Source organism: Salvelinus sp. IW2-2015, linkage group LG9 (genome assembly GCF_002910315.2).
Source record: "Salvelinus sp. IW2-2015 linkage group LG9, ASM291031v2, whole genome shotgun sequence".
In the NCBI taxonomy this organism is placed as follows: domain Eukaryota; kingdom Metazoa; phylum Chordata; class Actinopteri; order Salmoniformes; family Salmonidae; genus Salvelinus; species Salvelinus sp. IW2-2015.
Genome location: NC_036849.1, coordinates 31516765 through 31531914, shown reverse-complemented (window position 1 = coordinate 31531914; position 15150 = coordinate 31516765). Strand labels below are relative to the sequence as shown.

Sequence of the window (15150 nt, the reverse complement as noted above, 5' to 3'; positions counted from 1 at the left end):
TGTTAACAATCCTCCAAACGAGCTTCAATGCCATACAACACTCCGTCCGTGGCCTCCAACTGCTCTTAAACGCTAGTAAAAACTAAATGCATGCTTTTCAACTGATCGCTGCCCGCACCCGCCCGCCCGACTAGCATCACTACTCTGGACGGTTCTGACTTAGAATATGTGGACAACTACAAATACCTAGGTGTCTGGCTAGACTGTAAACTCTCATTCCAGACTCATATTAAACATCGCCAATCCAAAATTAAATCTAGAATCGGCTTCCTATTTCGCAACAAAGCCTCCTTCACTCACGTCGCGAAACATACCCTCGTAAAACTGACTATCCTACCGATCCTCGACTTCGGCGATGTCATTTACAAAATAGCCTCCAACACTCTACTCAGCAAACTGGATGCAGTCTATCACTGTGCCATGCGTTTTGTCACCAAACCCCCATTTACCATCCACCACTGCGACCTGTATGCTCTCGTCGGCTGGCCCTCACTACATATTTGTTGCCAGACCCACTGGCTCCAGGTCATCTATAAGTCTTTGCTAGGTAAAGCTCCGCCTTATCTCAGCTCACTGGTCACGATAACAACACGCACCCGTAGCACGCGCTCCAGCAGGTATATCTCACTGGTCATCCCCAAAGCCAACACTTCCTTTGGCCGCCTTTCCTTCCAGTTCTCTGCTGCCAATGACTGGAACGAATTGCAAAAATCGCTGAAGTTGGAGACTTACATCTCCCTCACTAACTTTAAACATCAGCTATCTGAGCAGCTAACCGATCGCTGCAGCTGTACACAGTCCATCTGTAAATAGCCCATCCAATCTACCTACCTCATCCCCATACTGTTTTTATTTACTTTTTTGCTCTTTTGCACACCAGTATTTCTACTTGCACATCATCATCTGCACATCTATCACTTTGGTTACTACATGATTCCATATGTGTTATTTCATAGTTTTGATGTCTTCACTATTATTCTACAATGTAGAAAATAGTCAAAATAAAGAAAAACCCTGGAATGAGTAGGTGTGTCCAAACTTTTGACTGTACGTTATTAGGTAGATGTAAAGACAAGATTAAATCAAGAATTGTGTGATGGGTGACAATACTAGCCTATCACTTGTGAATTATATATTATCACTTGTGAATGATGCCCAGCATAAGGCAAGAAACAATGCCTTTTTTTTGCGACTTTTTATAATAATAGTCACACACCTCATGTAGCCTAGCCCATAGGCCTATATGTTTTGATGTTAGTATCACAACTAAAGTGGCCAAATACCTTCTTAAAATTAAGCACATTAATCCGCTTTATAAGGGGTGTAGAGCCTAACTGACATACATAAGCAGTGTGTGAGTTTCAAGTTTGGGGAAGATAATTTTCACCATATAAAATGCACCTTTGTAATAAAAGCATCACATGCATAATCACATTTGCGGTCACTTTTGATAATGGTGTTTTCCCGCTAATGGAACATTTGCGCTTATAGCCTACTACCATGTGCGTATTGCTGCGCTTCTAATGTGAAGAAATAGCCTAATAGTTTATAAACAATTTAAGCAAAACATTAAAAAAATGTAATGCTAGTGCTAGTATTAATTTGGGATCTATTGCATCCCACAACTGTCCCAGACTATGTTTGGAAAATGTATTTCTCACACAGAATAGAATAGGTCGACTTTTGTTCTTTGGGGGATAGTAGATTGACATAGGCTAGTGCTTTTGCTGTTTGTTAGGCCTACTCATCTTGTTGGCTGACGAAAAGTAAATGTGGACAGTTCTTCCAATATCTTCAATATGCACCTCGGAAATGGATAAGGACACACGCAGTTGCGTACCCGATATGTCTGTCTTCACTTGTAGCCTGTGAGAAAGACCCGATCACGTGATGGAGTGCCATGTGAGTGAGAGGCACTTCGGAGCGCGCAGCACTCAGGGAAAAGGTCGCAGCACTACGGGCCAGGGAAACAACGACCATTGGCTGCAAAAGGCATAGATTTGTTTCGGGTGCATTAAGTCCACAAAGGATGCCACCGTGAAGTTCGAGGCCCTGTCAAGTGCATGTCAAATTGTGAATGAGGGACTAATGAAGTGTGTACAGCCTGCGCAAAAAAACTAAGCGGAGCTCATGCCTTTCAAGCTACTTTTAAAAATAATCATCATTAGAGTCGCATCATACAGCCTTACAATGTATTGAAAACCAAACATATAGCCCAACGTTTGTAGAACAACTAAAGTTACATTACTAACCCTAAATTAAGAATATAGGAATACCTATTTCCTTGTTAACCGCTCAACACAGATTAGCAGCATGTGAGCACTCCCTCAAATCGTTTGGAGAAAATATTTATATTTTATTCAGCTTTGTTCAATTGTATTTTTCATACTATAAAATAATATAAAATAATGCAATGGAATTCTAAGCAAATCTTGTCTGCTAAATGAACTACCGTAGCCCACAGCCATATGGTATAGCCAGATCAGGACCTAACATGAGGACAACTCAGAGTATGCTATTCTGTTATTCTGAAATTGACTACATTTTCTTCATATCATGCTTCTTTAGACCTGTCTAAAATAAATAATGTATTTATTGTGAAGGTGGAGGCTATATTACATGGATTTATTAGACTTTTTAAAATGTAGATGTTCCAAAGGTCTGCATCAGTGGCTTGTAGGCTGTATATGGAAGTCAGGAGATGCTAAATGTGTTTATATTAATTAACGGTCAATTACCGTGAGACCGACAGTTATTTGCTTGACAATCACTGGCTGACGAAATTTCGTGACAGCCACAGCCCTAGTGTGACCACAAGAAAGCAGCTCTCGGGATGGATTTGGCCCCCAGGCCACGAGTTGCAGACCCCTAATCTAGCTGTTGCAGCAGGTGTGGACTCTGGGCTTACTTGTGTGAAGAAAGGCTCGTAGATCTCCACGCCCTTATCCGAGCCTTGGGACAGGAATTCTTGGCCACGCCTCCAGCTGTAGCGCACCGGGGGGTTGGAGTTGGCCATGCAGCGCAGGAACACCGTCCTCTCATAGTAGAACTGTTCCTTAGCCTCCCCGATGCTCTGGTGGACAGTTACAATGGGATCATCCAAATCTAGAGCAAGAACATAGAAACAATGGCATCAAGGTGCCTCCAAGCAGTCTGTTTGCCACATACTTGTGAAGGTCAAAGCATGAAGTGCAATTACATGATCTACTTAGTCCCTTGAACCTATTTATGTACAGTGGCTGGGATTTAATGAACTGTGCTGGTTTAAGTGGTTAACAGCTGTTGTCATCATTTGCGATCAAATGTTCCCCCTTAAGCTCATCATGGAGCCTGCGATGCACTCACGCTAAAAGTGCATGAAAAGGAAAAAACATGATGTGTTATACATGCCAAATGTAATTCCCTTATAAATATCATATCACTCATATAAATATCGTGTGAAATATCATATAAATACATACAGTATATCACAAAAGTGAGTACACCCCTCACATTTTTGTAAATATTTGAGTATATCTTTTCATGTGACAACACTGAAGAAATGACACTTTGCTACAATGTAAAGTAGTGAGTGTACAGCTTGTATAACAGTGTAAAATTGCTGTCCCCTCAAAATAACTCACACAGCCATTAATGTCTAAACCGCTGGCAACAAAAGTGAGTACGCCCCTAAGTGAAAATGTCCAAATTGGGCCCAATTAGCCATTTTCCCTCCACGGTGTCATGTGACTCGTTAGTGTTACAAGGTCTCAGGTGTGAATGGGGAGCAGGTGTGTTAAATTTGGTGTCATCGCTCTCACACTCCCTCATACTGACTGGTCACTGGAAGTTCAACATGGCACCTCATGGCAAAGAACTGTCTGAGGATCTGAAAAAAAGAATTGTTGCTCTACATAAAGATGGCCTGGGCTATAAGAAGATTGCCAAGACCCTGAAACTGAGCTGCAGCACGGTGGCCAAGACCATACAGCGGTTTAACTGGACAGGTTCCACTCAGAACAGGCCTCGCCATGGTCGACCAAAGAAGTTGAGTGCACGTGCTCAGCGTCATATCCAGAGGTTGTCTTTGGGAAATAGACGTATGAGTGCTGCCAGCATTGCTGCAGAGGTTGAAGGGGTGGGGGGTCAGCCTGTCAGTGCTCAGACCATACGCCGTACACTGCATCAAATTGGTCTGCYTGGCTGTCGTCCCAGAAGYAAGCCTRMTCTAAAGARGATGCACAAGAAAGCCTGCAAACAGTTTGCTGAAGACAAGCAGACTAAGGACATGGATTACTGGAACCATGTCCTGTGGTCTGATGAGACCAAGATAAACTTATTTGGTTCAGATGGTGTCAAGCGTGTGTGGCGGCAACCAGGTGAGGAGTACAAAGACAAGTGTGTCTTGCCTACAGTCAKGCATGGTGGTGGGAGTGTCATGGTCTGGGGCTGCATGAGTGCTGCCGYCACTGGGGAGCTACAGTTCATTGAGGGAACCATGAATGCCAACATGTACTGTGACATACTGAAGCAGAGCATGATCCCCTCCCTTCGGAGACTGGGCCGCAGGGCAGTATTCCAACATGATAACGACCCCAAACACACCTCCAAAACGACCACTGCCTTGCTAAAGAAGCTGAGGGTAAAGGTGATGGACTGGCCAAGCATGTCTCCAGACCTAAACCCTATTGAGCATCTGTGGGGCATCCTCAAATGGAAGGTGGAGGAGTGCAAGGTCTCTAACATCCACCAGCTCCGTGATGTCGTCATGGAGGAGTGGAAGAGGACTCCAGTGGCAACCTGTGAAGCTCTGGTGAACTCCATGCCCAAGAGGGTTAAGGCAGTGCTGGAAAATGATGGTGGCCACACAAAATATTGACACTTTGYGCCCAATTTGGACATTTTCACTTAGGGGTGTACTCACTTTTGTTGCCAGRGGTTTAGACATTAATGGCTGTGTGTTMAGTTATTTTGAGGGGACAGCAAATTTACACTGTTATACAAGCTGTACACTCACTACTTTACATTGTAGCAAAGTGTCATTTCTTCAGTGTTGTCACATGAAAAGATATATTCATATGTACTCACTTTTGTGTTATACTGTATATATATTTTTTAATATTTTTCAGGAGAGCATTAAATATGAGAATCCCTGACTTCTACAGTCTACAACCACATCAAAATGACACTTTTTTTTCTCTCTGTTATACGTCCGAAATGCCAGGAATCCTCAACCCCATTCATTAGTGTCAATTAAACACACACACACACACACACACACACACACACACACACACACACACACACACACACACACACACACACACACACACACACACACTGCACTAAGGTGCTTAGATTTTTTGGGGGGGGGGACACATTTCAGTGAAAAGGACCATTTCGGTGAAAAGGACCACATTTCAGTGAAAAGGACCACAAAGCTCCCGCTCCAATCAAGAGGGAGCTTTTAATTTTTTTGGGATTTTGATAAGAGCTCTCTAATGACTAAAAAGTGCTCCACGGAACACCTAGTATGGGTTACATTGGGATGCAGACAAGCACCTTGAAAAAGCTGTTTTCCACCAGCCGACTAACTACTGCCCACGGGGCAGTCCAGAGCCAGACTCATTTCCTATACAAACCATTATAACGTCTTTGGCTTTTTTTTTTGTAATATCAATTGGCTTTGTAGATTAGTCCGCGTCAGTTAGTCTGTACAGTTTCTAATTTCATGTCAGTCAGTCTCTATCAGGGTCATCCGTGTGCTTTATCACCAACCAGCAAGGATTCCAACACGGCATCGCTGAATGGCAGCGAAACAGCAACACGTGTCATTGCTTTGATCAGCTGGTATAGCGAAGAGGGCAGGATGGATAAAAGACTCCCCCAGTGGAGCACAGATGAGACAATAAGCAAGGGTTCTGATCTCTGAGTCAGGGGTAATGGCTCTGTGGCTCATTGTCTCCCCCTGGCAATGTTGTCTGCCACTGTCCACCTCCTCCTCCTATTTATCTTGTATCTCAGCAGTAACCCATCTATCCTTTCCTTCTCTCCTTTCTCTCGGAAGCACAGAGTGCAGACGCACCACATTTGTCTTGTTTTTGTATTTTTCAGCTCCCGGCAACCGGGGCACACTGGATTTTCAAACATGGAGACGCTGACTCGATCAACCTCGTTTTTTTGGGTTGAGGAATTTGTAGCTGACTCTTTTGGAGGAGAAGGGGGGGTAGGGAAAGATTGCAGCGTAAAGCTTCTAGGGGTTAGGGTTCGTTCAGATACAGCTCGTCCACAGAGGGTAAGTATATCCATCTAGCCTGCCACAGTCAACCCATACATTATGTCTGTCCTCTGACATTTGGAAATTGAATCGCTGCTTCGGAGAGAGTGAGGTGTGCAAACACCAGTAATGTGATGCACTAAAACTTGCAGTATCTGCATAATGCTTCATTTCAGTCAATTTGCAATTATCAGCCCTGATAAACAGAGCAATTAGAACGATTAATGAATTCACCATATAAATGCTGAACCCAATCTGTCTCTCAAGGCCTAAAATGGCTGCACAAATGAAACACTATAAAGTACTACTTGAGAATTCAAAGTGAACACCAATGTGTGGCTATCTCTCTGGGTCCACAAGCTACTTACTATAGTCATAAAATTAGATTTGCAATTTGGGTGAACTCTCTCCCCACTGGGCACAGACGTCAGTTCAACATCTAGTTTTTATTTACATTTGGTTGAGTTGCCAACTAATGTGAATTCAACGTGAAATCAACCATGACGTTGGATTTAGGTTAAAAGTTGGGTGATAGAAAGATGAAATCCTCTGACATTGATTACTTTTTTGCAAATCCAATCAGTTTTCCACGTTGACTCAACGTCATCACATGTTTTTTTCGGTTGAAATGGCGTGGAGACAATGTTGATTCAACCAGTTTTTTTGCCCAGTGGGTTTTTAATACACACTTCTAGAGGTGTGGTTGCTGCTTTTCCTCATTTGCAATGTAGGAATCGGCAGCAGGACTTCAAGCGTCTAAGGTTGCAGTCCAAATGGCATCCTATTCCCTATATAGTACACTACTTTGGACCAGAGCCCTATGGACCGTGGTCAAAAGTAGTGCACGATGTAGGGAATAGGGTGCCATTTGGAATGCACACTCAGTCTGTATTGCTGGAAATCACAATCCCCTTCTGTTTCAGAGCTATCCTTTTCTTCAGCTATGTGTACTGTCAGGACTTCACACAGCTGGGGGGTGTAGTTCCTTTACCGAGTGAATAAAAACAGCAATGTCACTTATATGATGGCAGCATCCGCAGAGAAATGGCTGCCGTTGTCTGCAATTAACACCTGGGTTGTCCTGAGTAAGGTAGATTTTGTTATTTACTGGTGGTGGGGGGGGGGGGGGGGGGGGGGGGGGCATTCAAGCGAGTGTATGGCACATTTCATTCACTGCAATGTCCTACCTGTGGTGGTTTTCTTTTAGACCTTAATGTATTTCAAAAAGCCACGTTGCTTTAACCTGCTTTAAAATGACTTTCATTCAGCCACAACATCATGTTGCCTGGGAGGGTAAGGACTAGGAGAGAGAGTGAATGCCTGTCGTTCAGTAGTTTAAACGCAAGGCATGGGTAAGTGGACACAGGCAATCTGCAGGGGGCGAAAGGACAGAACTGATGATGTGTGTGCTACGAACACCGGGGGAGAGCAGTGGAAGAAAAGGGCAGGCAGGCGACCGAGACCTGTCCACTCACAGTAGACGTCCACTCGGATGGACTTGATGGCCGGGGAGCCCAGGCCGTTCTCAGCCTTGCAGTAGTAGCGTCCTCCCTGGAGTCTCTGGATGCGGGTGATGCGCAGGGTCTCGTTGAACACACTGGAGTCCTGGAAGCGGTCCGAGGCGCTACCGGCTGTTTTGGTCCATCGGATCTGGTGTGGGAAAGAGATAAGAGGTCAGAGGTGACATCTGCTGACCGAGGACTAATGCTATGGACAACAGGCTGGACTGATGGTAAAATGGGTCAGCCATGGGATAAATTATATTGCAAAACACACCTGTTATTCTGGATTCAAATGAGCCAATTGTATGTTTTAGAAGAGGTCAAATAATGGACTAATAATGTAATTTATTTCCGAATATGGGCTTTATTCAGCCTGTGAATAAATAGTATCAATAGTATTTTGACATTTTCTTTATTTGTCCATAATATTCTCTCTATTGAGAACAGCAACAACATATCATACTGTAATACATACATACAGAATAGGTGGACAACTACAAATACCTAGGTGTCTGGCTAGACTGTAAACTCTCATTCCGGACTCATATTAGGCATCTCCAATCCAAAATAAAATCTAGAATCGTCTTCCTATTTCGCAACAAAGCCTCCTTCATTCATGCCGCCAAACATACCCTCGTAAAACTGACTATCCTACCGATCCTTGACTTCGGCGATGTCATTTACAAAATAGCTTCCAACACTCTACTCAGCAAACTGGATGCAGACTATCACAGTGCCATCGGTTTTGTAATCAAAGCCCCATATACCACCCACCACTGCGACCTGTATGCTCACGTCGGATGGCCCTCGCTGCATATTCGTCGCCAGACCCACTGGCTCCAGGTCATCTATAAGTCTTTGCTAGGTAAAGCTCTGCCTTATCTCAGCTCACTTGTCACGATAACAACACCCACCCGTAGCACGCGCTCCAGCAGGTATATCTCACTGGTCATCCCCAAAGCCAACACTTACTTTGGCTGCCTTTCCTTCCAGTTCTCTGCTGCTAATGACTGGAACGAATTGCAAAAATCACTGAAGCTGGAGTCTTATATCTCCCTCTCTAACTTTAAGCATCAGCTATCTGAGCAGCTTACCGATCGCTGCAGCTGTACACAGCCCATCTGTACACAGCCCATCTGTAAATAGCCCATCCAATCTACCTACCTCATCCCCATATTGTTTTTATTTACTTTTTTGCTTTTTTGCACACCAGTATTTCTTCTTGCACATCATCACCTGCACATCTATCACTCCAGTGTTCATTTGCTAAATTGTAATTACTTCACTACTATGGCCTATTTTTGCCTTACCTCCTTACTCCATTTGCACACACGGTATATAGATTTTTCTATTGTGTTATTGACTAGACGTTTGTTTATCCCACGTGTAACTCTGTGTTGTTGTTTTTTGCCGCACTGCTTTGCTTTATCTTGTTGTCGCAGTTGTAAATGAGAACTTGTTCTCAACTGGCCTACCTGGTTAAATAAAAAAACATAACAAAGATATTCATGGTAAAACTGACTGAAATGTATATCTATGGCGCTATTCAAAAGCCATTAAAAGGACAAGCGCATCAAATATTTAGAAGGTGGCTTGTGTTGGAGTGGTTCTTGTGAGACAGCGACGTGACTTACATTCCAACGCCATCCAGTGAGTCTGGATTCCATACAGCATGAGAACTCTGAGAAAACCATAACTAACTGAACCACAGAAAACAGCTCTGACAATTCCATGCAACTCTTTGAGGTATTCTCGGCACTAAACCTGTGCGATAAGCAGTCTCAATTTTTTTTAAATAATAGGTTCAGTGAAATGTGTTGTTTTACAAGGTCAGCCATAGTAGTATGGCGTCCCGGGGGCAAATTAGGGTTAAGTGCCTTGCTCAAGGGCACACTGACAGAATCTTCTAACCAGCAACCATTCGGTTACTGGCCCAATGCTCTAACCGCTAGGCTACCTGCCTCCCACATTAAGTATTTCATGTGTTTGAGTGTTTGGAGGAGAAATGCATCTGAAACAAGGCAACAAGAAACTAGGCATCCCTGGCATTAGTGATCTGGGAAGGGAGGAGGATGAGAACACCAGTCTCCCGCAGCCTGGCCATCCATCTGAATGGATGTTTCATATACAGATACAGTATAAACCATCAGCTTAATTTACATATACAGTATATACCATCAGCTTCATTTACATATACAGTATATACAATCAGTTTAATTTACATATACAATCAGTTTAATTTACATATACAATCAGTTTCATTTACATATACAGTATATACGATCAGCTTCATTTACATATATAGTATATACGATTACTTTCATTTACATATACAGTATATATGATCAGTTTCATTTACATATACAGTATATACTGTATATGGTGGCGGCAGGTAGCCTAGTGGTTAGAGCGTTGGACTAGTAACCGAATCGGTCATTCTGCCCCTGAGGAAGGCAGTTAATCCACTGTTCCCCGGGCGCTATGGATGTTGATTAAGGCAGCCCCCCGCACCTCTCTGATTCAGAGGGGTTGGGTTAAATGCAGAAGAGACATTTCAGTTGAAGGCATTCAGTTGTACACCTGACTAGGTCTCCCCCTCTCACTACACTCACCTCCACTACACCACACTAGACTACAATTGTGGCCAAAAGTTTTGAGAATGACACAAATATTGATTTTCAAAGTCTGCTGCCTCAGTGTCTTTAGATATTTTTGTCAGATGTTACTATGGAATACTGAAGTATAATTACAAGCATTTCATAAGTGTCAAAGGCATTTATTAACAATTACATGAAGTTGGTGCAAAGAGTCAATATTTGCAGTGTTGATCCTTCTTTTTCAAGACCTCTGCAATCCGCCCTGGCATGCTGTCAATTAACTTCTGGGCCACATCCTGACTGATTGCATTCTTGCATAATCAATGCTTGGAGTTTGTCAGAATTTGTGGGTTTTTGTTTGTCCACCCGCCTTTTGAGGATTGACCACAAGTTCTCAATGGGATTAAGGTCTGGGGAGTTTCCTGGCCATGGACCCAAAATATCGATGTTTTGTTCCCAGAGCCACTTAGTTACCACTTTTGCCTTATGGCAAGGTGCTCCATCATGCTGGAAAAGGCATTGTTCMTCACCAAACTGTTCCTGGATGGTGGGAGAAGTTGCTCTCGGAGGATGTGTTGGTACCATGCTTTATTCATGGCTGTGTTCTTAGGCAAAACTGTGAGTGAGCCCACTCCCTTGGCTGAGAAGCAACCCCACACATGAATGGTCTCAGGATGCTTTACTGTTGGCATGACACAGGAATGATGGTAGCGCTCACCTTGTCTTCTCTGGACAAGCTTTTTTCCGGATGCCCCAAACAATCGGAAAGGGGATTCATCAGAGAATATGACTTTACCTCAGTCCTCAGCAGTCCAATCCTTGTACCTTTTGCAGAATATCAGTCTGTCCCTGATGTTTRTCCTGGAGAGAAGTGGCTTCTTTGCTGCCCTTCTTGACACCAGGCCATCCTCCAAAAGTCTTCGCCTCACTGTGCGTGCAGATGTACTCACACCTGCCTGCTGCCATTCCTGAGCAAGCTCTGTACTGGTGGTGCCCCGATCCCGCAGCTGAATCAACTTTAGGAGACGGTCCTGGCGCTTGCTGGACTTTCTTGGGTGCCCTGAAGCCTTCTTCACAACAATTGAACCGCTCTCCTTGAAGTTCTTGATGATCCGATAAATGGTTGATTTAGGTGCAATCTTACTGGCAGCAATATCCTTGCCTGTGAAGCCTTTTTTGTGCAAAGCAATGATGACGGCACATGTTTTCTTGCAGGTAACCATGGTTGACAGAGGAAGAACAATGACTCCAAGCACCACCCTCCTTGTGAAGCTTCCAGTCTGTTATTCGAACTCAATCAGCATGACAGAGTGACCTCCAGCCCTGTCCTCGTCAACACTTACACCTGTGTTAACGAGAGAACCACTGACATGATGTCAGCTGGTCCTTTTGTGGCAGTGGCAATGTTTTTGGGGGATTCAGTTCATTTGCATGGCAAATAGGGACTTTGCAATTAATTTCAATTCATCTGATCACTCTTCAGAACATTCTGGAGTATATGCAAATTGCCATCATACAAACTGAGGCAGCAGACTTTGTGAAAATTAATATTTGTGTAATTCTCAAAACTTTTGGCCATGACTGTACACTACACTCCACTCCCACTATACTACAATCCCTCTGGCAGTCATGCAGACAATTAGAGAAAATTGTCCATTCAGCCCTGGAATTGACCTGTGTAAGCCTTCCTGTACGGGCTACTTATGAGCGGGGTTAGGTGGGATCTGCAGTCCACGGAGCTGAAGCAGAGATCCATTCAAGAAGGTTATGTGTTGGGCGGGCATTGTGCAGCCACTAACACCCCCACCCCACCCTCCACCACCTCCACCCTGCAAATCATCCCCCTTTCACTAGCTCATTTGAAACGTTTCACAACCACATTTTCCAAGACAGATAACTTTTGGTCTGGTTTGGTGATCTACTTTTCTCACGGCACCACGGGTGTGGAGGGAAGAATAAAAACAATAATAATACCAATGGGGTTGAGGCACGTTCTGAGGCCGGACAGAGTCGCAAACTAGCTTTGGGTGGCGATCAGGGAGGATACAATTAATTTCATGCTTTGCTCAAGATGGTAGGTAGCATGGATTTGTTTACACACATATTGGTGTTGGTTAAGGAACAGCTTTGGAATTCATGGGGCTTAACTACACAAGGCTTTCTTTTCAGTGGGGGGGGGTTAATAGGATGTCCTCTCTCTCAGCAACTTGAACCTCAAAGTTTGGATTTAAGTAAAACCGCTGTAGCTTTTTACTCAGTAAATAGAGAGAAAGCAGCTTTAAAACTTCTAGGCCCCCAGACACTGCCCCCCCCCCCCCCTCAAAAAAACTGGCGTTCAGAATTCCAATTTGACTCAGTACTACTGAACAGACTAGGACAATGAAAGACAATGGACAATGCCGCAGATATTATCATTGTCAACTATGCTATCTGACTTGGTTGAGTCCTGGCGGCTGTTAATGACAAAAACAAACAAAGATTTTCATGATGGACCACTGTATAGTCAGGTCTCATAGGTACCCCTTACGAAAAAAGACTGCAGTCAGAGTGCAGTATAACTGCAGTTACGCTTCGATCACACCGACAGCGTCATTGCATTTTGGTACACCAGAAGTGCATTCATTTCCAATGGCAGTTGCAGGGTGTTCTGTGTGGTACATAGGTTGGATTTATCGAACGTATGCATCAAACTATATCCATAGACGGCTTGACAGAAATGGTAGCAGAAGGTGAGTGTTGAACTTTTGTTGCACACATATCCAGATGATGCTGCGTAACCTTTTGCGGAATGACGCTGTCGTTGTGATCGAGGTGTTAGAGTTCAGTATATTCTGCAATTACTGCATCCAAAATACCACAGTTGACTGCAGTTACTGCGATTTTACTGCAGTTTCAAAACTGCAATCTTTTTCTGTAAAGGACTACTTTGAACATGATCTACACTACCGTACAAATGTTTGGGGTCACTTAGAAATGTCCTTGTTTTTGAAAGAAAAGCACATTTTTTGTCCATTAAAATAACATCAAATTGATCAGAAATACAGTGTAGACATTGTTAATGTTGTAAATAACTATTGTAGCTGGAAACGGCAGATTTTTTTATGGAATATCTACGTAGGCGTACAGAGGCCCATTATCAGCAACCATCACTCCTGTGTTCCAATGGCACGTTGTGTTAGCTAATCCAAGTTTATCACTTTAAAAGGCTAATCTCAATCTCACCAGTCTCACCACTGACAGCTTCATTAAATGGTACCCGCAAAACACCAGTCTCAACGTCAACAGTGAAGAGGCAGCTCCAGGATGCTGGCCTTCTAGGCAGAGTTGCAAAGAAAAAGCCATATCTCAGACTGGCCAATAAAAAGAAAAGATTAAGATGGGCAAAAGAACACAGACACTGGACAGAGGAACTCTGTCCAGCATCCTGGAGTCGCATCTTCACTGTTGATGTTGAGACTGGTGTTTTGCGGGTACTATTTAATAAAGCTGTCAGTTGAGGACTTGTGAGGCGTCTGTTTCTCAAACCAGACACTCTAATGTACTTGTCCTCTTGCTCAGTTGTGTACCGGGGCCTCCCACTCCTCTTTCTATTCTGGTTAGGGCCAGATTGTGCTCTTCTGTGAAGGGAGTAGTACACAGCATTGTACGAGATCTTCAGATTCTTGGCAATTTCTCAGTTGTATTGCTTCTTTAATCAGCACGACAGTTTTCAGCTGTGCTAACATAATTGAAAAAGGGTTTTCTAATGATCAAGTAGCCTTTTAAAATGATAAACTTGGATTAGCTAACACAACGTGCCATTGGAACACAGGAGTTATGGTTGCTGATAATAGGCCTCTGTACGCCTATGTAGATATTCCATAAAAAATCTGACGTTTCCCGCTACAATAGTCATTTACAACATTAACAATGTCTATCCTGTATTTCTGATCAATTTGATGTTATTTTAAAAATGGACAGAAAATGTGCTTTTCTTTCAAAAACAAGGACATTTCTAAGTGACCCCAAACATTTGAACGGTAGTATATGTAGCTATAATGTCACATTTACTATATGCTTATAGATGTGTTATACTGTATATGCTTCAATATACAACATAATGTACAAAAAAATACAGTATACACAAAATACAGTAATGCATTTATTTGTAATGTGGCTTCATTGTCAGCATGTGCTAATCATGTATTCCATCCAGTCTATTAAAGCCACTGGATGTAGCCTATAATACGACGATGAAGCACGTCACAGAATGTTCGGAAAGAGGAGAAGAAGAATCTGTTCTTAGCCTTGTTTGTCGTTCACATAGTCGTTCACACACGCAGCAGGGCTATGATGCGGTTGCTGGTTTGCCTGCGTGTAGCTAGTCAGCTGCAGCAACAGCAGATGACCGGCATATGAGAGGAGCGACTCAGCCTCCGATCAGCACACTGCAGTGACGTAGGCTCCAGTGTGGGAAAAGACAGGCGAGCGTCCCCATTCACCAGGCTATTTATAGCACGCAATGCCTCAGCGGTCTGTCATAAGCAGCAGCCTAGGGGATCTGCCAGTCAGCCACACGTGTTGTCTGTGGGATCTGCCAGTCAGCCACACTTGTTGTCTGTGGGATCTGTCAGTCAGCCACACTTGTTGTCTGTGGGATCTGCCAGTCAGCCACACTTGTTGTCTGTGGGATCTGTCAGCCAGCCACACTTGTTGTCTGTGGGATCTGCCAGTCAGCCACACTTGTTGTCTGTGGGATCTGCCAGTCAGCCAGCCACACTTGTTGTCTGTGGGATCTGCCAGTCAGCCAGCCACA

The 15150-nt window shown here is 43.7% G+C and overlaps 1 protein-coding gene across 1 annotated transcript in view; it reads right to left on the bottom strand.

The window, feature by feature from the left end:
* The window catches only part of LOC111968948 (MAM domain-containing glycosylphosphatidylinositol anchor protein 2), a 249599-nt gene that overhangs the window by 175877 nt on the left and 58572 nt on the right, over positions 1-15150 (bottom strand). The window contains exons 3-4 of the mRNA XM_023994932.3: positions 7732-7906; positions 2909-3105 (exon numbers count right to left, since the gene is read on the bottom strand). Coding sequence (XP_023850700.1) covers positions 2909-3105; positions 7732-7906 — 372 coding nt within the window. The remainder of the gene's footprint in view (positions 1-2908; positions 3106-7731; positions 7907-15150) is intronic.